Source organism: Pseudophryne corroboree, chromosome 10 (genome assembly GCF_028390025.1).
Source record: "Pseudophryne corroboree isolate aPseCor3 chromosome 10, aPseCor3.hap2, whole genome shotgun sequence".
In the NCBI taxonomy this organism is placed as follows: domain Eukaryota; kingdom Metazoa; phylum Chordata; class Amphibia; order Anura; family Myobatrachidae; genus Pseudophryne; species Pseudophryne corroboree.
Window position 1 is genome coordinate 163,632,031 of NC_086453.1, and position 23,778 is coordinate 163,655,808.

The 23,778-nt window shown below is 47.3% G+C and overlaps 1 protein-coding gene across 2 annotated transcripts in view; it reads left to right on the forward strand.

Moving 5' to 3' along the window:
* The window catches only part of CBL (Cbl proto-oncogene), a 334,599-nt gene that overhangs the window by 95,467 nt on the left and 215,354 nt on the right, over positions 1 to 23,778 (forward strand). For both annotated transcript variants that reach the window (XM_063942916.1, XM_063942917.1), the window contains exon 3: positions 14,427 to 14,573. In XM_063942916.1, coding sequence (XP_063798986.1) covers positions 14,427 to 14,573 — 147 coding nt within the window. The remainder of the gene's footprint in view (positions 1 to 14,426; positions 14,574 to 23,778) is intronic.

Here is a 23,778-nt window from a genome sequence, read left to right on the forward strand (position 1 = left end):
CAGACTCTGGCACACAAGGTCACATGGGACTCGGTGCATGAAACGCTCCCCGGCCACAGCTTACAAGCGGCCGGGGAGATACAGGGCGCTTCCCGCTTATGGTAGAGCAGGTTTAAATTTGGCGCCGAAGCGGAGGGGGCGGAGCTAACTCCCGCTCTGTTCGGCGGGCTAAGCGCACTCCGTCCCCCGGCCGCTACAGGACACGCCGCTGCACTGTCACACCGCTCCCCGGCCGCTGCAAGCTCCCTTCCCTCTCCGGGCTGTTCAGGGAGGATAAAGGTAGGATGTGGGGGTGAAGGCTATTCCCGCTTTGCTCAGCGGGCTCCCGGCGGCGGATCGCAGCGTTCACTGCCTCTAGACACAAATCCTGTCTCAGGGGGGGTTTTTAAATTTTCTGTGCAGGGAGTTGCTGACATTCCTCCCTGCAGGAGAGTCCTCTGACAGGCATTTCATACAGGAGCCTGCTCTATTACAGGAGCTGGGGCTCATCTCATAATGATTCAAAAATGTGCACAATTTATTTACCATACATATACTACAGTATTTATCTACCCTAATGGGTTCACATACAGGGTTGGATTCACTGTGGGTGTGTATATATATATATATATATATATAGATGTGTATGTATGAATATATATATATATATAGATGTGTGGAGGTATGTATATAGATATATGCATACAATGCCGTATATAGGGCAGTGCGGATGGTGTGGTGGTTGGCGTTGCTGCCTTGCGGCATGGAGGGCGTGGGTCTGGTTCCTACCAGTGCCCTACTTTTGTGTAGTTTGTACAGAGGTGTCCACATACATCTTTAAGATAAAACAAACCACTTCCGCAATGTTTTCTAATAACAAAATACCTCCTTGCCACATAACAATTTCCCCCATCTTTTCTCACAGTCTGGTCACCATTTTGAAAAGCCAGCGGAACCTCCGAGAAACATCTGGTGCACCTAAATTTAGCGGTACACTACATACAGTGTGGTCTTCCCTTTATTATTCCTTGGCTAGTTACTAATGCTATTTGTAATTTGGGGAATGCGTGTAAGGCATCAGACAAATAGCGCTGCGGCTCAGTACGCTAGTAGCGGGTATCTGTACAGGGGGACCAGGGTTTGAAAATAAAGAAACTTTAAGGGGAGCCCCTATAGCCTAGGGCTAAGACTCCTGTCCCACAGCGCAGCGCTACTGGTTCAGGTCTCCGCTGCTCCAGAAAGTTTATTTGATGTCGGTCACTATATATTATAGTGCAGACTTTACATATGGCTGTGTTTCTTTAACCCACCTTTTCTCCTCTCACCTGGGATAGTTAAAGAATTCCCTCTTAGGTGTGAAGTATGCGGTGGAGCCATCTGCAGAGCCCTCCACGCGCCTGCAGGACACTCCTGTTGAACAGCTCAGATTATACAGGTAATGTCACTATTAACCAGAGATCTTGTACGTCATTTCACCTCTCCAGGTTTCTAAAGGAACCTTGCTAACCTTCCAGGTTACAATACTAATGATGTCTGTTTTCTGTGGAGTCTGAACCAGTGTCTCAGAATATCCAGGTGCATTATACAGCAGTTCGTCTGGTACTGCAGGTAAAGGAGGCGGACACGTCAAGTCCATCAGGGTTCGACGCCAATGACGAAATGACAGCGACTGGCCCAGTCTCGGATGAGCTGGGCAGGCTCCGGTAGGCGGCCGTCAGACACCCGAACACACAAAATCAGGTATCAAACAATGTTTGTTTTCCCTACCCTCTTCCCACAGTCGTCAGGAGATGGTATCAGAACCTTTCTAGGATATACCCCTCGATGTACCGCCGGTCCAACAAGCTGCCGTTTTCCTGAGCAACCTTGTTCAGGGACCCATCGAAGACATATACGGCAGCATGTTTCTACCTTGTCCGGAACAGGTAGGTTGTGGAACAATTGTCCTCTAGGTTACAGGATGTTTCACATCAGGATCAATTGATACTTTGGTACAGGTCCGAATCACGATTCTGCTCTATGATCTTTGAAGGTCACCACGTCTGCAGACTCGGACCCTGCATTTTCGCTTGGGCTGTCTTAAACCGTCGACCTCTGGGGCTGCGACTGTGACAGGTGAACATGTAATCCTACGGGGCAGATGGTTCAGGGGAAGGAACTTTCTGCAGGATTTCTTGAACCATTGGAGGTAAGTCCACTTTGCTTTCTCCTAATACTGCCCCAGCTCCAAGACAGACCGTTACCGGTCTTTCCTTTAGATTTTTCCGTGACCCTTCGGAAACTTTCGACTCCACACGGGCGATATTTCAGTCGCCAGGGGATCTCAAAAAAAAAAAAAAAAAAAAAAAAAAAAAAAAGAGCTGAAGCAGAGGTTCAGCATCATCCTTATAAACCCACTACAGGTCAGACTTTCCTACCACCTGGAGGGTCCCAGGGTAGGCGCAGGTCGGTGGTCCTATGGGAAGAACTGAGAAGGCTGGGGCAAACTAGATTTCGGAACAACCATCTCAGGAGTCCCTCGGCAGGGGGCGGCCGATTTACGATGACAAGAGTCATACTGCAGGCGGCGCTCCATATGCTTCTAACCGCAAAGAGTGTTGATCCCTGTTTTTCACATATCATTTGAATCGGGACAGTTCTCAGGCCTTTGTTTTCTTCTCACGTTCCGAAGCCAGTTGGCTCGGCCAGACCTATTCTGGCCTTACAATCCTTTCAGTCTGTGATTGCTTTTTTTTTTGAACAAGAAAGGGAGTTTTTACGTGTCCCTTGTCTTCAGAGATGCCTGTTTACTGATTTCAGTTGGACGGGCTTTTCTCAGATTCACATTACAGGATTCTCATTTTCACTGTCAGTCCTTTCCTCTCGGTATCTCTTCCGCTCCCACAGAGTTCAGGAAGATCACAGAATAACTCTTTCAAGGGCAGAAGGTGACGTTGGTTCCCTAAATGGACAATCTACTGCTGCTTTCCCACTCTGTACATTAGGTGGCTTCTGAATATCCGGAGGATCCAGGAGCTTATGGTTCAACACAGATCCAATTTATGCTCCTCATAGACGTTTCTCAACTTGGTCCGTCAGAGGATTTTTCCTTCCTCGGCACCAGGTACTCTATTCCTTCAGTCAAGTTGCGACGCAAGGAGTGGTCGCCTCCATTCCTCTCTGAGCGGGGGACAACATTCCTCTCTGAACGGGGGACAACATCCCTCTCTGAGCGGGGGACAACAATCTTCTTTCCGGGTCAAGCCACCAGGTCAGACTCCCGGGGGAGAAAACATTCCCCGGAGTTTTGTCAGCTGGTCCGCTGTGGGCGGAGATTTCGGATCGACCTCAGGGCGTTCTGACTGACTTTTTAACCCTTTACTACTCTCGGGCGTGAGCTCGGGCAGTAGCCGAGGAGGCCCTCAGGGCTCCGGGGAGTTTTCTGGTTATTCTATCCGGCCTCCCTTTTTAATTTCTACCTCCGGTTCGGTAACACAGGAGGGGATTATGCGTGCTAGTCCTCTCGGTGGCTCTGGTTGGGCCACAGATGTCTTGAAGATACAGATACACCTGTTGTCAGTAGAGGAGCCTATGCTACTACCTCGACTGGACTGTCCACTTCAACAACTTTTCCTGGTTCAATCTTACACTGGTTCCGTGTAACCGTGTGACTGTTCACGAGACCTCAGAAGGGAGTAGTTCCCTAGGTTGGTTAGGCCTACCGGGCCCCGATTTCAGAAGTCTGTTACCTCTTCTCGCTTTTGCCACTTTTGGAAAACTGTATCGGACATAATAAGCATAAAAGGGGTTTTCCCCTTCTTTCAGTTACCATTCAGCCGTCATCTTTGGTTTCTCTGGGAGGTTTTGCTCCGCTGCGCTTCATACCACACTGACCTGAATTTTAGGTCTCTGTTTTTTTCGGTTTTCTTCCAAAAGAGATTAGCCTAGCGGCCGTAGGTTCGGCCTCTTTTTCAGGGAGTGCTCTATGGCATCTCCCCCGGCTGAGTTTCGGTCTCAGCGGTCGTTTCTTCCTGAGGGGATGTCCATTTTTCCGACAAATCTGACACTAGTGTTTTTTGGTCCTCTTTGAATGTTGTCATGGCTCGCCGACTCTCCCTACAGAGGTCTTCGGCTATTCGACAAAGTGTTTTCTTCTTGGTGCTGTACAATGCTCCCGTGCTAAATAGCCGGGGTCCCAACATACGCTGGGCCGTTGGATACATCTAACCATCAGACAGTCTTCTTGGAGGTTGCTAGGGAGCCTCCGTATTCCATTTCAGCGCACTTAACGCGCGTGGTAAGACCTTTGTGGGCGGCTGCCCGTGGGGTCTCCATAAATAGTTTGTCGGGCGGCTACTTGGTCGGACTGACATTCCTATTGTCAAATTCTACAAGTTTGACACTTTTGCGGCCTCTGCATCACAATTTGGCCGAGCAGTTTTTACAGGACTCGCAGCGCTCTCCCGCCCGTTTTTGGGAGCTCTGGGACGTCCCCATTGTAACTACGCTCCAGTGGCCCCTAGTGGATGAAGGAGAAAACAGGATTTTGGTACTTACCGATAAATCCCTTTCTCCGATTCCACAGGGGCCACTGGACGCCCGCCCAGCGCTGTTCCTCCTTGTTTTTTGCTTAACGGTTGCAGATCACCATATGACTGCTTGTTGAGTTCAGGCTAGCCTGGTTTTTTGTCAGGTTCTGTTCCAGGTTTAGTTTGGGTTATCCTGGTTTACAGGGCGTCATTAACCTCCTCTACCTTAAGGTTTGTTTATTCCATCTCTCATCGGGCACAGTTTTACGTAGACTGGCTTGGAGGGGAGATAGTAGGGGAGGAGCTAGCCACAGGTTGAGAATTTTAAAGTGCCAGCTCCCAATTACTGCCTACTATATCCCCATTGTAACTACGCTCCAGTGGCCCCTGTGGAATCGGAGAAAGGGATTTATCGGTAAGTACCAAAATCCTGTTTTCTCGTAGTCCGTAGTGGATGCTGGGCGCCCATCCCAAGTGCGGATTGTCTGCAATACTTGTACATAGTTATTGTTAACTAAATCGGGTTATTGTTGTAGTGAGCCATCTTTTCTAGAGGCTCCTCTGTTCTCATACTGTTAACTGGGTTCAGATCACAAGTTATACGGTGTGATTGGTGTGGCTGGTATGAGTCTTACCCGGGATTCAAAATCCTTCCTTATTGTGTACGCTCGTCCGGGCACAGTATCCTAACTGAGGCTTGGAGGAGGGTCATAGGGGGAGGAGCCAGTGCACACCAGGTAGTCCTAAAGCTTTACTTTTGTGCCCAGTCTCCTGCGGAGCCGCTATTCCCCATGGTCCTTACGGAGTTCCCAGCATCCACTACGGACTACGAGAAATAGAATTATCGGTAAGTAAATTCTTATTTTACGTTTTCTGAGGAGAAACGCGCCATTACAGGGGGCGGGGCTTCTTCCTCAATCAGCCAGCACACTGCTCAGCGCCATTTTCTCCATGCAGGCTGCAGGGGAAGAAACGCTGGTCCTCCTTCACTTCTGAAACAAGTATCAGTGTGAAAAGAGAAGGGGGGGGGGGGTGCCAGAGTGTATATCGGTGCTCAATTTATACAGTTGGCAGTGTAAAAGCGCTAAAGGTCTCTGTAGACATTTTACATGCACATGGAGTTTAGTCACTGACGCTGAGTTGTGAACTGGCAAGTCCTTCTGTGTCCTTCTGACAGATTTTACTGTGGGTCTGTCCCCTATAAGCCCCGGTGTGTGTTTGTGCACGCGTGTTAGGGTGCATCAAACACCCCAACATTTGGAATGCTTGTAACCTTTTTAGCATAGAAACAACTGTGCAGATTTTGTTTGGTGTACGATTTCACTTAGGTGGTCCACCACAACACCCAAAAATTGTCTGTACTGTATTATACAAAACAAATAACTTTAGCAAACCGAAGCAAACTTTTGTATGTGTGCCATGAATGTGTGTCTTAGATTGATTTAAGAACATAACAAAGAAAGGGAACAGCATGAAGCCTCATGGGCCTATCGTGGCTGTTCCCATCCAAATCATTAATCAAATCATTATTTCTTTTTCAGATAAAACAAATAGAATCTTATAGAAATTAATAGAAATAAAATAAATAGAAAAATAGAAATTAATAGTAATCTTTAATCTTCAGGGGCATGGTGGGCCACATAAATATCATCACAGACTCTTCAAAATTGGTATGCAATATAGCCTTATCAATTAAAAAAAATTTAGCATGGGTACAAATCATTTTTCTTACTTTTAAAAATTCATGGGGCATTTGTTATTTGTATTTATTTCAACTTTCTTTACAACATAAACAATAGTCTGCAGCAACTCCAATGAATGGTCTACTACCTGAGTAGACCTTTTACAAGAATCTCAATTTGTTATTTCTTTGGGGTGCGCCTAGTATTATAACCTTCTAGGAAATGAGGTAATGAACCTCTTAAACCGATTTATTAGACAAGTAAAATGGCATCAGTCTTTTTCTTCTCCAAGATATACATGAATTTATTTAAAAAAATTGTTACTAAAAACTTATAGCATCTAGGCAATATTAAATACATAAAACCAATTAAATTTTTCTGTGAATATCTAGTAGGTGAATTTTCCATTCCCTTTATGGATCCCAATACCATGTCACAACGCGTTTTGTCATTTAAGACTTCATCAGGGGTGTCTTCAATATTAATTTGATAAGTGAATGCTAAAGTGGCTGTCAATTAGAACAGTCTTCCTGTTTGGTATCCGTGGTTGGACAGTATCATTAGTTGGTACCGCCTATCTGTGGATTTTTCTTCAGAAAATGTGTTTTTCTTTCTCCCAATAGTTCTATTATTCCTGTGTTAAACTTCGTATCTGCCTCAAGGGTTTTCCTCTAGTTTTTCAGTAGCTATTAACAGCCAATTATGCAGATATAATATGTCCCACTGGTATCCTTAGTCCTTAAGAATGGAGATCTCCCTCCTGGTTTGTACTGCTCCCTTGTCTGTCAGATAGATAGATAGATATTGATATTACTGTGCTACCTGATCTAGGGCTCACAGAGCAGACAGATATCCATGCAAAGGTTCCGGCACTCCAAAGGTAAAAAGATACTTGCTCCGGTGCCCTCTTACAGGGGTCAGCATCCCCACGTTTGTAGCAAACAAGAGGAAACGGCACTCAGTCTTCATAACTGTGCAAAAGTAGCAATCAAGCTTTAATGTGCAATCAACGTTTCGGGGTTTCCCCCTTCATCAGGATAACTCGCATACAACACACATTTCATATGCTTTGTATATGTTAATTATTCTTATAGCCAGCATGTGTTTTTAACAATGTCCGCACTGTATTTATGTTTGTTATTGCACTTTTTTATATGTAACCGTATTATATGTTTGGGGAGGTGGCGCCGCTTTCGTTGTAGATGGTGTGTTTATATTTTCATTACTCTAAATTCACTTACAATATCATGTGAGTTTGTGTCTGTCAGTGGTTTTATTTACACTGCAGGTAGCCTTGGTTATGCATGTTACCCTCTGTATAGAGAGCGGTGCTACGTTCCCATGGTGATCTCCCGGCGCTGACTGGGGAGGGCAGCGTCACTTCCGTTTTTATTGTCCGTTGCCGTGATGGGGGTGTGGCGGCCGGGTCCCGGGACCCTGACGGGAGAACCTGAATAACCTGATTGGTTATGGTAACAAATTTATTTTTCTCTGACGTCCTAAGTGGATGCTGGGACTCCGTAAGGACCATGGGGAATAGCGGCTCCGCAGGAGACTGGGCACAACTAAAGAAAGCTTTAGGACTACCTGGTGTGCACTGGCTCCTCCCTCTATGACCCTCCTCCAGACCTCAGTTAGAATTTTGTGTCCGGCTGAGCTGGATGCACACTAGGGGCTCTCCTGAGCTCTTAGAAAAAGAAAGTTTATTTTAGGTTTTTTATTTTCAGTGAGATCTGCTGGCAACAGACTCGCTACTACGAGGGACTAAGGGGAGAGAAGCGAACCTACCTGCTTGCAGCTAGCTTGGGCTTCTAGGCTACTGGACACCATTAGCTCCAGAGGGATCGAACACAGGCCCAGCCTCGGTCGTCCGGTCCCGGAGCCGCGCCGCCGTCCCCCTTACAGAGCCAGAAGCAAGAAGAGGGTCCTGGAAATCGGCGGCAGAAGACTTCGGTTTTCATCAAGGTAGGGCACAGCACTGCAGCTGTGCGCCATTGCTTCCCATGCACACCTCACACTCCGGTCACTGATGGGTGCAGGACGCTGGGGGGGGGGGGGGCCGCCCTGGGCTGCAATATTGAGTACCTTTGCTGGCAAATAACACATACTATAGTCATAGAGACTATATATGTGTAAAATACCCCTGCCAGATATACATAGAAAAAAGCAGGAGAAGTCCGCCGAAAAAGGGGCGCGGCTATCTCCCTCAACACACTGGCGCCATTTTCCCTCACAGCTCCGCTGGAAGGATCGCTCCCAGGCTCTCCCCTGCAGTTTCCAGACTACATAGGGTAAAAAAGAGAGGGGGTGCACTAAATTTAGGCGCAATATTGTGTATACAAGCAGCTATTGGGAAAACTCACTCAGTTATAGTGTTAATCCCTGTGTTATATAGCGCTGTTGGTGTGTGCTGGCATACTCTCTCTCTGTCTCCCCAAAGGGCTTTGTGGGGTCCTGTCCTCAGTCAGAGCATCCCCTGTGTGTGTGCGGTGTCGGTACGGCTGTGTCGACATGTTTGATGAGGAGGCTTATGTGGAGGCGGAGCAGGTGCCGATAAATGTGATGTCACCCCCTGCGGGGCCGACACCTGAGTGGATGGACTTGTGGAAGGAATTGCGTGAAAGTGTCAACTCCTTACATAAAAGGTTTGACTACATAGCAGATGTGGGACAGCCGGCTTCTCAGCTTGTGCCTGCCCAGCTGTCTCAAAAGCCATCAGGGGCTCTAAAACGCCCGCTACCTCAGATGGCGGACACAGATGTCGACACGGATACTGAATCCAGTGTCGACGACGATGAGACTAATGTACATTCCAATAGGGCCACACGTTACATGATTACGGCAATGAAAAATGTGTTACCCCAGCTACCACAAAAAAGGGTATTATGTTTGGGGAGAAAAAAAAAAAAAAACTACCAGTGTTTTTTCCCCCATCTGAGGAATTAAATGAAGTGTGTGAAGAAGCGTGGGCTTCCCCCGATAAGAAACTGGTAATTTCTAAAAGGTTACTAATGGCGTACCCTTTCCCGCCAGAGGATAGGTCACGTTGGGAAACATCCCCTAGGGTGGATAAAGCGCTCACACGTCTGTCAAAGAAGGGGGCATTACCGTCTCCGGACACGGCCGCCCTAAAGGATCCTGCTGATAGAAAGCAGGAGGCTATCCTGAAGTCTGTATATATACACTCAGGTATTATACGGAGACCAGCTATTGCTTCAGCATGGATGTGCAGTGCTGCAGCTGCGTAGTCAGATTCCCTGTCAGAAAATATTGATACCCTAGACAGGGACACTATATTGCTAACCATAGAGCATATAAAAGACGCAGTCTTATACATGAGATGCACAGAGGGATATTTGCCGGCTGGCATCTAAAATAAGTGCAATGTCCATTTCTGCCAGGAGAGGATTATGGACTCTGCAGTGGACGGGTGATGGAGATTCTAAAAGGCACATGGAAGTTTTGCCTTTATAAGGGTGAGGAGTTGTTTGGGGATGGTCTCTCGGACCTCGTTTCCACAGCGACAGCTGGGAAGTCAGCATTTTTACCCCATGTTCCCTCACAGCCAAAGAAAGCCCCATATTATCAGGTACAGTCCTTTCGGCCCCAGAAAGGCAAGCGGGTTAAAGGCGCGTCCTTTCTGCCCAGAGGCAGAGGTAGAAGGAAAAAGCTGCAGCATACAGCCAGTTCCCATGAACAAAAGTCCTCCCCCGCTTCCTCTAAGTCCACCGCATGACGCTGGGGCTCCACAGGCGGAGCCAGGTACGGTGGGGGCCCGTCTCAAGAACTTCAGCAATCAGTGGGCTCGCTCACGGGTGGATCCCTGGATTCTTCAAGTGGTATCTCAGGGGTACAAGCTGGAATTCGAGACGTCTCCCCCTCGCCGTTTCCTCAAATCTGCCTTGCCAACAACTCCCTCAGACAGGGAGGCAGTGCTAGAGGCAATTCACAAGCTGTATTCCCAGCAGGTGATAGTCAAGGTGCCCCTCCTTCAACAAGGACGGGGTTACTATTCCACAATGTTTGTGGTACCGAAACCGGACGGTTCGGTGAGACCCATTTTAAATTTGAAATCCTTGAACACTTATATAAAAAAATTCAAGTTCAAGATGGAATCGTTTAGGGCGGTTATTTCAAGCCTGGACGAGGGGGATTACATGGTATCACTGGACATCAAGGATGCTTACCTGCATGTCCCCATTTACCATCCTCACCAGGAGTACCTCAGATTTGTGGTACAATATTGTCATGACCAATTCCAGACGTTGCTGTTTGGTCTGTCCACGGCACCGAGGGTGTTTACCAAAGTAATGGCCGAAATTATGGTGCTCCTTCGAAAAAAGGGAGTTTTAATTATCCCGTACTTGGACGATCTCCTGATAAAGGCGAGGTCCAGGGAGCAGTTGTTGGTCGGGGTAGCACTATCTCGGAAGGTGCTACAACAGCACGGTTGGATTCTAAATATTCCAAAGTCACAGCTGGTCCCTACGACACGTCTACTGTTCCTGGGGATGGTTCTGGACACAGAACAGAAAAAAGTGTTTTCTCCCGGAGGAGAAAGTCAAGGAGCTGTCATCTCTAGTCAGAGGCCTCCTGAAACCAAAACAGGTGTCGGTGCATCACTGCACGCGAGTCCTGAAAAAAATGGTAGCTTCCTACGAAGCAATTCCATTCGGCAGGTTCCATGCAAGGACTTTTCAGTGGGACCTGTTGGACAAGTGGTCCGGATCCCATCTTCAGATGCATCGGCTGATAACCCTGTCTCCAAGGACCAGGGTGTCTCTGCTGTGGTGGCTGCAGAGTGCTTATCTTCAAGAGGGCCGCAGATTCGGCATACAGGACTGGGTCCTGGTGACCACGGATGCCAGCCTTCGAGGCTGGGGGGCAGTCACACAGGGAAGAAACTTCCAAGGACTATGGTCAAGTCAGGAGACTTCCCTACACATAAATATTCTGGAACTGAGGGCCATCTACAATGCCCTAAGTCAGGCAAGACCCCTGCTTCAAAACCAGCCGGTACTGATCCAGTCAGACAACATCACGGCAGTCGCCCATGTAAACTGACAGGGCGGCACAAGAAGCAGGATGGCGATGGCAGAAGCCACAAGGATTCTCCGATTAGCGGAAAATCACGTGTTAGCACTGTCGGCAGTGTTCATTCCGGGAGTGGACAACTGGGAAGCAGACTTCCTCAGCAGGCACGACCTCCACCCGGGAGAGTGGGGACTTCATCCAGAAGTCTTCCAACTGATTGTAAACCGTTGGGAACGGCCACAGGTGGACATGATGGCGTCCTGCCTAAACAAAAAGCTAGAAAGATATTGTGCCAGGTCGAGAGACCCTCAGGCAATAGCTGTGGACGCTCTAGTGACACCGTGGGTGTACCAGTCGGTTTGTGTTCCCTCCTCTTCCTCTCATACCCAAGGTACTGAGGATAATAAGGAAAAGAGGAGTAAGAACTATACTCATTGTTCCGGATTGGCCAAGAAGAGCTTGGTACCCGGAACTTCTAGAAATGATCTCCCATGGTCTCTGCCGCTCAGACAGGACCTGCTGCAGCAGGGGCCCTGTCTGTTCCAAGACTTACCGCGGCTGCGTTTGACGGCATGGCGGTTGAACGCCGGATCCTGAAGGAAAAGGGCATTCCGGAGGAAGTCATCCCTACGCTAATTAAAGCTAGGAAAGAAGTGACCGCAAACCATTATCACCGCATATGGCGAAAATATGTTGCGTGGTGTGAGGCCAGGAAGGCCCCAACGGAGGAATTTCAGCTGGGCCGTTTTCTGCACTTCCTACAGTCAGGGGGTGACTATGGGCCTAAAATTGGGTTCCATTAAGGTCCAGATTTCGGCTCTATCGATTTTCTTCCAGAAAGAACTGGCTTCCCTATCTGAAGTTCAGACATTTGTTAAGGGAGTGCTGCATATTCAGCCCCCTTTTGTGCCTCCAGTGGCACCTTAGGATCTCAACGTGGTGTTGGATTTCCTAAAGTCACATTGGTTTGAGCCACTTAAAACTGTGGAATTAAAATATCTCGCGTGGAAAGTGGTCATGCTGTTGGCCTTGGCTTCGGCCAGGCGTGTGTCAGAATTGGCGGCTTTGTCATGTAAAAGCCCTTATCTGATTTTCCATATGGATAGGGCAGAATTGAAGACTCGTCCCCAGTTTCTCCCTAAGGTGGTATCAGCCTTTCATTTGAACCAACCTATTGTGGTGCCTGCGGCTACTAAAGACTTGGAGGATTCCAAGTTGTTGGACTTAGTCAGGGCCCTGAAAATTTATGTTTCCAGGACAGCTAGTGTCAGGAAAACTGACTCGCTATTTATCCTGTATGCACCCAACAAGCTGGGTGCTCCTGCTTCAAAGCAGACTATTGCTCGCTGGATCTGTAGTACGATTCAGCTTACACATTCTGCGGCTGGACTGCCGCATCCTAGATCAGTGAAAGCCCATTCCACGAGGAAGGTGGGCTCTTCTTGGGCGGCTGCCCGAGGGGTCTCGGCTTTACAGCTTTGCCGAGCAGCTACTTGGTCGGGGTCAAACACATTTGCTAAATTCTACAAGTTTGATACCCTGGCTGAGGAGGACCTAGAGTTTGCTCATTCGGTGCTGCAGAGTCATCCGCACTCTCCCGCCCGTTTGGGAGCTTTGGTATAATCCCCATGGTCCTTACGGAGTCCCAGCATCCACTTAGGACGTCAGAGAAAATAAGATTTTACTCACCGGTAAATCTATTTCTCGTAGTCCGTAGTGGATGCTGGGCGCCCATCCCAAGTGCGGATTGTCTGCAATACTTGTATATAGTTATTGTTTAACTAAAGGGTTATTGTTGAGCCATCTGTTGAGAGGCTCAGTTATATTTCATACTGTTAACTGGGTATAGTATCACGAGTTATACGGTGTGATTGGTGTGGCTGGTATGAGTCTTACCCGGGATTAAAAATCCTTCCTTATTGTGTCAGCTCTTCCGGGCACTGTGTCCTAACTGAGGTCTGGAGGAGGGTCATAGAGGGAGGAGCCAGTGCACACCAGGTAGTCCTAAAGCTTTCTTTAGTTGTGCCCAGTCTCCTGCAGAGCCGCTATTCCCCATGGTCCTTACGGAGTCCCAGCATCCACTACGGACTACGAGAAATAGATTTACCGGTGAGTAAAATCTTATTTATTTTGTGTTGTATGTGAGTTATCCTGATGAAGGGGGAAACCCCGTAACGTTGATTGCACATTAAAGCTTGATTGCTACTTTTGCACGGTAATGAAGACTGAGTGCTGCTTCCTCTTGTTTGCTACATACATGGGGGGTGCTGACCCCTGTAAGAGGGCACCGGAGCAAGTATCTTTTTACCTTTTGGAGTGCCGTATCCTGATAGAGGTGGATAGGATAGAGGTGGATAGGACAGAGGGGTTCCGGTATGAATGGTCGACCATGTTATGGTCGACAGTCATTAGGTCGACCACTATTGGTCGACATTGACATGGTCGACACGGACACATGGTCGACATGTAAGGTCGACACATGAAAAGGTCGACATATGTTAGGTCGACACATGAAAAGGTCGACACGAGTTTTTAAAAACTTTTTTTGGTGTCGTTTTTTGCGTAAAGTGACTGGGAACCCCAATTTGTGCACCGCGTCCCCTCGCGTGGCTCGCTTCGCTCGCCATGCTTCGGGCATGGTGCCTTCGCTCCGCTACCGCTTCGCTCGCCACAGATTACCGTTCCAATCGTAGTCCACGTGGATCGTAAAGTATGGAAAAGTTCCCCAAAAGGAAAAAAAAATTAAACTAATGTCGACCTTTTCATGTGTTGACCTTTCATGTGTCGACCATGTCAACGTCGACCAATAGTGGTCGACCTAATGACTGTCGACCATAACATGGTCGACCATGTGAACGGATACCGGATAGAGGTGGATAGGATAGAGGATAGATATCTATCTATCTTATGAAGTTGCCAATAGTTATGAAAAAATGTAGGTTACATTCAGTATCATGCAAAATTTATAGATCATGGGTATATGCAAATTAAACTGACTTGAATCGTTGTATTGCACCAAATTGGACATTTCTTATCGAACGCCAAATTGGCAAAATGTCTTTCTTGAATATGAAAATCTTCCATTGTCATCTGGTAATCTGTATGTCCTCTACTACTGATTTTTCATAAGCAATCGTGTTTTTATTTATTTATTTTTTAATTAATTTATTTATTATGCCGCTACAATATCACTTACCTTGAAATTGTTCTTTTTCTTCACCAGACGCAACCTTACCAAATTGTCTCTCATCTTCAGTCACATGCTTGCAGAGCTTAAAGGAATATTTCCTAGTGGATTGTTCCAGGGGGATTCTTTCCGGATCACAAAGGCAGATGCTGCTGACTTCTGGAGGAAAGTCTTTGGAGAGAAGTATGGAGTCTGACAAAGGGTTGTACCATATCAATTAGCACAATTTCTGGAACTTTGCTTATTTGAACAGCACATGAATTGTGTTAATGTTTAATATATCCAATATTGTGTGTTTTATTTTAACATTCCCGTCACAAATCTGTATCTCATACACAACCCCGCTATTAGCATTCTCTGGCAGATACCACGTTATTGGAGGTAGAAGGCAAATTTGTCTCCTGCGCTACTGCATAGGTGCACCTCTGTCTCCTGGAAGCAGTCACTCACTACCCAATATGAACGTATCATCAACAAAACATGAAATAAGCGTTCCTTAAGAGTAAAAGTTCAGTAATTACTAAAAAGTCAGAACAGTCACAAACTGTAATAAAGTTAAAAAAAAAAAAAAAAAAAAAGGACTCAGAGGAGAGGATTTGGATGTGGTCTGATTTGCCATGTTACTGGAGTAATGGCCCATACACACTGCCCGATTCTCACTATGTGACGGGCTATGTCAGCATCGCAAGCACATAATGACTGTGCTTGCGATACTGATTGGGCGATTTTGGCTAAGTGTCCATTATGACTATCTTTTCTACGAGATAGTAAAAATTGACTTGCCTGCAGAGTATGTTTGCGATGCCGACCGCGCATCGGCATCGAATCTTTCACCTTGCTATCTGCACTAACTTTTCTTATGATTTTGACTACATAGTCAAAATCGTAAAAGAAAAAATCTCCCCGTGTGTACACACCATATGAAGCCTAGAGAGGAGCTGTTGGTATGTTTGCGCTCAGCTGCTTGAATTGCTGAGACACTTAGTACATGAGGCACTTGGTACTCATATTAAACAAATTACACTCTGCTTTCCCCTTATAGTTTTCATAATACAGACAAAATGACGTTCTGCACATTTTTGCTTTCTTTAGTATGGGTTTTTCAAAGTTTGCAGATAAACATTAGTGTATGAATTGATAAACTATTGTCTCAAGAAAACTTAAGGCTTTTTAGTCTTCCAGCTCATGGGGGACACTGGAGACTGGGGTACAGCTAGTGCTTGAGTCTGGGTACTAAAGTTAAACTTTCAGGCAGTTCAGGTTTCTCCTCCCCTATATATTTTTTTCTAGTGCCCTTGGGCATGTTTTTCAGCTGCTATGCAGCTGTTAACTTAGATAATAAATGTTTTTCCAGCCTCCCAGCATGCAATGGGCCCGTCCATATATCCCCGCCTTCTTGCTCAGGCAAATCAGTTTTTTGTTGGGTGCGGCAGGAGCTGGACCATGGTCAGAGGGCTGCTGGTTTTTAGCAGCCCTAAGCTTTCTTATTTTATTTTTAGTCTTACTATTTTTTTGAGTGATCTTTCTAAACAGCGTCTTATACGTACCTTTTAAAAAGAATCGCTCCAACAACTCTCCGCCGTGTCGCGACAACGTTTACCCACGAGTACAGTGCTGTTTCGGCGGGCGTCTGTGTTGGATATACTAGCAGGTCCAGCAGAAGTTACCAGGCTGTGGCCGGAGCATGGGGAGAAGGTAAGCATCGTTTCCGCTTAGAAGGAGAATACGGACACAGCCGCACTGTTTTGGGAGGAGACCACCACACAGTCGCTGACGTGGCTGCCACCTCTGGTGCACCAGCGCTAGGCCTTAGGGATCAGAGGCTCCTGGACTAGTATGAGGCCACGATCCCTAGTGTTGATGTTAGCAGTGGGTGGTCAGACGCTCTCCTGGTTGCCCCACCCTCCGGTTCATAATCAGTTTCCTCCGAGTCTCCTGCCATGAACTGTTTCCCACTTCCGTCTCAGACGCTGTACACGTAGTACAGTCGCAGCATAGGTGACTGGTGCATCCGTGTTCACTGAGCGTCTGTTCACTATAGGTTCATGGAGCGGCAGCGTATACTAGTAGCGCCTGGATCGACTCAGCGTTTGCTAACGTATTGATCGGTCCTGGAAGCGAGGCGAGTCTCCCTGTATCCCACTCTGAGTACGGGTTATACAGCACTAAGTATCTACTTTTTGAGTACGAATAGTTCGAAAAGTGCTTGTTGCATACGAGTCTGTGTACATTTGCCGTTTCTTTCTTTCGCTTTTGCATCTGAATATGTTAGATCTGTTTAAACATGGTGCAGTAATATGTTCTCCTACATACTTAAAATGTATTTGTAGTTGATGTTGTGCTCATTGCTTATTATACTAATGTATAACATGTGACTGATTGCTAGTGTGATTGCTGACTTTACAATATTTCTGTCAGTTTGTTTATTCCAATCCTCAATGCTGGTACGTGGATAGGGTCGGATTGTATATCACTTTAAGAAATTTAAAGTGATTACAGTCACAAATTGTGTGGTACACTGTGGATGTGTTGATTATTTATCATGTCTAAGAAAGGCAAAGGTGAGGAAGGTACACTAACAGCAACACTCATATCATGTTTGTCTTGCAAAGCTGTGTTATCCTCTCTGGATCTTGTTCAGGATGGTTTGTGTGCAAATTGTTTTAGCTTTCATCAGGGGTTAATGAAAAATACAAGGCAGATTCAGGTGCAGATGGATCCACCTTGGCCTATGTTTGAACAGACTTTATCCAGTATAGCTGAACGGATAATTCCTCCAACTCCTGTACCAGGAATAGGTTACACTATTAACCTTTACACGTAGCTCCCCACCTATGGTGTATCACTTCCAGCAGCAACTTCTCAAAAGAAATAAGCTGATAAACTAATGGTAAGTAAATCTTCACCCTCACAGGCTACACATGATTCAGATGAGGATTCATCGGAAGATGAAAACTCAATTAATTCTACTTCGACATATGAAAAGGAGGAGGAAGGTCTCAGCTCAGTGGATATAGCTGAGTTAATTAAAGCAATGAAAGCCATTCTATCCTTAGAGGATTCAGCAGAGCCTTTGTTAGAAACCAAGGCACCTGTGTTTATACGTCCCAAAACAGTTATGACTGAGTTTCCGGGCTGAGATCAGCTAACAAATTAATGAAGAGGCTTGGGTTACGCCCAATAAGAAGTTTAGAATTCCTAAGAAATGGAATTCCAATTATCCTCATCCAGCTGGGGATTGTTTAAAAAGGGATGTGGCTCCTAAAGTAGATACGCATGTAATTCGATTAGTGCAAAAATCTACATTACCTTTGCCTTCAACATCATTAAATTATGTCACGGATAGAAGAGTGGATGGTTTTCTAAAAACCATTTTTCTCTGACGTCCTAAGTGGATGCTGGGGACTCCGTCAGGACCATGGGGAATAGCGGCTCCGCAGGAGACAGGGCACAAAAATAAAGCTTTAGGATCAGGTGGTGTGCACTGGCTCCTCCCCCTATGACCCTCCTCCAAGCCTCAGTTAGGTTTTTGTGCCCGTCCGAGCAGGGTGCAATCTAGGTGGCTCTCTTAAGGAGCTGCTTAGAAAAAGTTTTTAGGTTTTTTTATGTTCAGTGAGTAGAGCTGGCAACAGGCTCACTGCATCGAGGGACTTAGGGGAGAGAATTTCAACTCACCTGCGTGCAGGATGGATTGGCTTCTTAGGCTACTGGACACCATTAGCTCCAGAGGGAGTCGGAACACAGGTCTCACCCTGGGGTTCGTCCCGGAGCCGCGCCGCCGACCCCCCTTGCAGATGCTGAAGATTGAAGGTCCAGAAACCGGCGGCAGAAGGCTTTTCAGTCTTCATGAAGGTAGCGCACAGCACTGCAGCTGTGCGCCATTGTTGTCACACACTTCACACCATAGGTCACGGAGGGTGCAGGGCGCTGCTGGGGGCGCCCTGGGCAGCAATGTATAATACCTTTTTATGGCTAAAAAATACATCACATATAGCCCTTGAGGCTATATGGATGTATTAAACCCATGCCAGATATCTCAAACTCCGGGAGAAAAGCCCGCCGGAATAGGGGGCGGGGCTTATTCTCCTCGGCACACAGCGCCATTTTCCTGCTCAGCTCAGCTGTGAGGAAGGCTCCCAGGACTCTCCCCTGCACTGCACTACAGAAACAGGGTAAAACAGAGAGGGGGGGCACTTTTTTTGGCGATATTTTATATATTTAAGCTGCTATAAGGATACAACACTTATATAAGGTTGTTCCCATATATATTATAGCGCTTGGGTGTGTGCTGGCAAACTCTCCCTCTGTCTCCCCAAAGGGCTAGTGGGGTCCTGTCTTCGATAAGAGCATTCCCTGTGTGTCTGCTGTGTGTCGGTACGTGTGTGTCGACATGTATGAGGACGATGTTGGTGTGGAGGCAGAGCAATTGCCGATAATGGTGATGTCACCCCCCAGGGAGTCGACACCGGAATGGATGGCTTTGTTTATGGAATTACGTGATAATGTCAGCACATTACAAAAATCAGTTGACGACATGAGACGGCCGGAAAACCAGTTGGTACCTGCCCAGGCGTCTCAGACACCGTCAGGGGCTGTAAAAACGCCCTTTACCTCAGTCGGTCGACACAGACCCAGACACGGACACTGAATCTAGTGTCGACGGTGAAGAAACAAACGTATTTTCAAGTAGGGCCACACGTTATATGATCACGGCAATGAAGGAGGCTTTGCATATCTCTGATACTGCAAGTACCACAAAAAGGGGTATTATGTGGGGGGTGAAAAAACTACCTGTAGTTTTTCCTGAATCAGAGGAATTGAATGATGTATGTGATGAAGCGTGGGTTAACCCAGATAGAAAAGTGCTAATTTCAAAAAAGTTATTGGCATTATACCCTTTCCCGCCAGAGGTTAGGGCGCGCTGGGAAACACCCCCTAGGGTGGATAAGGCGCTCACACGCTTATCAAAACAAGTGGCGTTACCGTCTCCTGATACGGCCGCCCTCAAGGATATAGCTGATAGGAGGCTGGAAACTACCCTAAAAAGTATATACACACATACTGGTGTTATACTGCGACCAGCCATCGCCTCAGCCTGGATGTGCAGTGCTGGGGTGGTCTGGTCGGATTCCCTGACTGAAAATATTGATACCCTGGATAGGGACAGTATTTTATTGACTATAGAGCAATTAAAGGATGCTTTTCTTTATATGCGAGATGCTCAGAGGGATATTTGCACTCTGGCATCGAGAGTAAATGCGATGTCCATATCTGCCAGAAGAAGTTTATGGACGCGACAGTGGTCAGGTGATGCGGATTCTAAACGACATATGGAAGTATTGCCGTATAAAGGGGAGGAATTATTTGGCGTCGGTCTATCGGATCTGGTGGCCACGGCAACTGCCGGAAAATCCACCTTTTTACCTCAGACCCCCTCCCAACAGAAAAGGACACCGTCTTTTCAGCCGCAGTCCTTTCGGTCCTATAAGAACAAGCGGGCAAAAGGACAGTCATATCTGCCCCGGGGCAGAGGAAGGGGTAAGAGAGGACAGCAAGCAGCCCCTGCCCAGGAACAGAAGCCCTCCCTGGGTTCTGCAAAGCCCTCAGCATGACGCTGGGGCTTTACAAGCTGACTCTGGAGCGGTGGGGGGTCGACTCAAGAATTTCAGCGCACAGTGGGCTTGCTCACAGGTGGACCCCTGGATCCTGCAGGTAGTATCTCAGGGTTACAGGTTGGAATTCGAGAAGTCTCCCCCTCGCCGGTTCCTAAAGTCTGCTTTGCCAACGTCTCCCTCAGACAGGGCGACGGTATTGGAAGCCATTCACAAGCTGTTTTCTCAGCAGGTGATAGTCAAGGTACCCCTCCTACAACAAGGAAAAGGGTATTACTCCACGCTATTGTGGTACCGAAGCCGGACGGCTCGGTAAGACCTATTCTAAATCTGAAATCTTTGAACCTGTACATACAGAAATTCAAATTCAAGATGGAGTCACTCAGAGCAGTGATAGCGAATCTGGAAGAAGGGGACTTTATGGTGTCCCTGGACATAAAGGATGCTTACCTGCATGTCCCAATTTGCCCTTCACATCAAGGGTACCTCAGGTTCGTGGTGCAAAACTGTCATTATCAGTTTCAGACGCTGCCGTTTGGATTGTCCACGGCACCTCGGGTCTTTACCAAGGTAATGGCCGAAATGATGATTCTTCTTCGAAGAAGAGGCGTATTAATTATCCCTTACTTGGACGATCTCCTGATAAGGGCAAGGTCCAGAGAACAGCTGGAGGACGGAGTAGCACTAACCCAATTAGTGCTGCAACAACACGGGTGGATTCTGAATTTTCCAAAATCTCAGTTGACACCGACAACACGTCTGCTGTTCCTGGGAATGATTCTGGACACGGTTCAGAAAAAGGTGTTTCTTCCGGAGGAGAAAGCCAAGGAGTTATCCAAACTTGTCAGGAACCTCCTAAAACCAGGAAAAGTGTCTGTGCATCAATGCACAAGAGTCCTGGGAAAGATGGTGGCTTCTTACGAAGCGATTCCATTCGGCAGATTCCATGCACGAACTTTTCAGTGGGATCTGTTGGACAAATGGTCCGGATCGCATCTGCAGATGCACCAGCGGATAACCTTATCACCACGGACAAGGGTGTCTCTTCTGTGGTGGTTGCAGAGTGCTCATCTGTTAGAGGGCCGCAGATTCGGCATACAGGACTGGGTCCTGGTGACCACGGATGCCAGTCTGAGAGGCTGGGGAGCGGTCACACAGGGAAGAAACTTCCAGGGAGTATGGTCAAGCCTGGAGATGTCTTTTCACATAAATATACTGGAGCTAAGAGCGATTTACAATGCTCTAAGTCTGGCAAAACCCCTGCTTCAGGGTCAGCCGGTGTTGATCCAGTCGGACAACATCACGGCAGTCGCCCACGTAAACAGACAGGGCGGCACAAGAAGCAGGACAGCAATGGCAGAAGCTGCAAGGATTCTTCGCTGGGCGGAAGATCATGTGATAGCACTGTCAGCAGTGTTCATTCCGGGAGTGGACAACTGGGAAGCAGACTTCCTCAGCAGACACGATCTACACCCGGGAGAGTGGGGACTTCATCCAGAAGTCTTCCACATGATTGTGAACCGTTGGGAAAAACCAAAGGTGGATATGATGGCGTCCCGCCTCAACAAAAAACTGGACAGGTATTGCGCCAGGTCAAGAGACCCTCAGGCAATAGCTGTGGACGCTCTGGTAACACCGTGGGTGTTCCAGTCAGTGTATGTGTTCCCTCCTCTGCCTCTCATACCAAAAGTACTGAGAATTATACGGCAAAGGGGAGTAAGAACGATACTCGTGGCTCCGGATTGGCCAAGAAGAACTTGGTACCCGGAACTTCAAGAGATGCTCGCGGAGGATCCGTGGCCTCTACCTCTAAGACGGGACCTGCTTCAGCAGGGACCGTGTCTATTCCAAGACTTACCGCGGCTGCGTTTGACGGCATGGCGGTTGAACGCCGAATTCTAAGGGAAAAAGGCATTCCGGAAGAGGTCATTCCTACACTGGTAAAAGCCAGGAAGGAGGTGACTGCACAACATTATCACCGCATTTGGAGAAAATATGTTGCGTGGTGTGAGGCCAGGAAGGCCCCCACGGAGGAATTTCAACTGGGTCGATTCCTACATTTCCTGCAAACAGGATTGTCTATGGGCCTCAAATTGGGGTCCATTAAGGTTCAAATTTCGGCCCTGTCGATTTTCTTCCAGAAAGAATTGGCTTCAGTTCCTGAAGTCCAGACTTTTGTAAAAGGAGTACTACATATACAGCCCCCGTTTGTGCCCCCAGTGGCACCGTGGGATCTTAATGTAGTTTTGGATTTTCTCAAATCCCATTGGTTTGAGCCACTCAAATCGGTGGAGTTGAAATATCTTACATGGAAAGTAACCATGCTACTGGCCCTGGCTTCAGCCAGGAGAGTATCAGAATTAGCGGCTTTATCATATAAGAGCCCATATCTGATTTTCCATTCGGACAGGGCAGAACTGCGGACGCGTCCTCATTTTCTGCCTAAGGTGGTGTCAGCGTTTCACCTGAACCAGCCTATTGTGGTGCCTGCGGCTACTAACGATTTGGAGGATTCCAAGTTGTTGGACGTGGTCCGGGCATTGAAAATATATATTTCAAGAACGGCTGGAGTCGGAAAGTCTGACTCGCTGTTTATATTGTATGCACCCAACAAGCTGGGTGCTCCTGCTTCTAAGCAGACGATTGCTCGTTGGATTTGTAGCACAATTCAACTTGCACATTCTGTGGCAGGCTTGCCACAACCAAAATCTGTCAAGGCCCATTCCACAAGGAAAGTGGGCTCATCCTGGGCGGCTGCCCGGGGGGTCTCGGCATTACAACTCTGCCGAGCAGCTACGTGGTCGGGGGAGAACACGTTTGTAAAATTCTACAAATTTGATACCCTGGCTAAAGAGGACCTGGAGTTCTCTCATTCGGTGCTGCAGAGTCATCCGCACTCTCCCGCCCGTTTGGGAGCTTTGGTATAATCCCCATGGTCCTGACGGAGTCCCCAGCATCCACTTAGGACGTCAGAGAAAATAAGATTTTACTTACCGATAAATCTATTTCTCGTAGTCCGTAGTGGATGCTGGGCGCCCATCCCAAGTGCGGATTGTCTGCAATACTTGTACATAGTTATTGTTACAAAAAAATCGGGTTGTTATTGTTGTGAGCTGTCTGTTCAGAGGCTCCTACGTTTGTCATACTGTTAACTGGGTTCAGATCACAAGTTGTACGGTGTGATTGGTGTGGCTGGTATGAGTCTTACCCGGGATTCAATATCCTTCCTTATTGTGTACGCTCGTCCGGGCACAGTATCCTAACTGAGGCTTGGAGGAGGGTCATAGGGGGAGGAGCCAGTGCACACCACCTGATCCTAAAGCTTTATTTTTGTGCCCTGTCTCCTGCGGAGCCGCTATTCCCCATGGTCCTGACGGAGTCCCCAGCATCCACTACGGACTACGAGAAATAGATTTATCGGTAAGTAAAATCTTATTTTTCCCTCTCTGGGGCAGTCCTAAGGCCAGCTTGGATGGCAAAGGCAGTGGCTGCCTGGGCTGATGCATTGGAGGCGGATTTTTCTATAGCTTCTAGAGCAAAAATCCCATATAGCTCATATAAAACAGGCTGCAATGTTCCTGGAAGAAGCAGAATTGGGTATGGGTACTATTGCCTACAGGGCATCGGCTTCAACAATAGCTGCTCGCAGCGCAGTTTGTCTACGTACGTGGAAAGCTGATTCAGAATCTAAGAAGGTTTTGGTATCGTTACCCTTTTCTGGAGATATTCTTTTTGGTAAAGAATTGACAGATATTCTGGAGTCAGAAGCAGAGTCC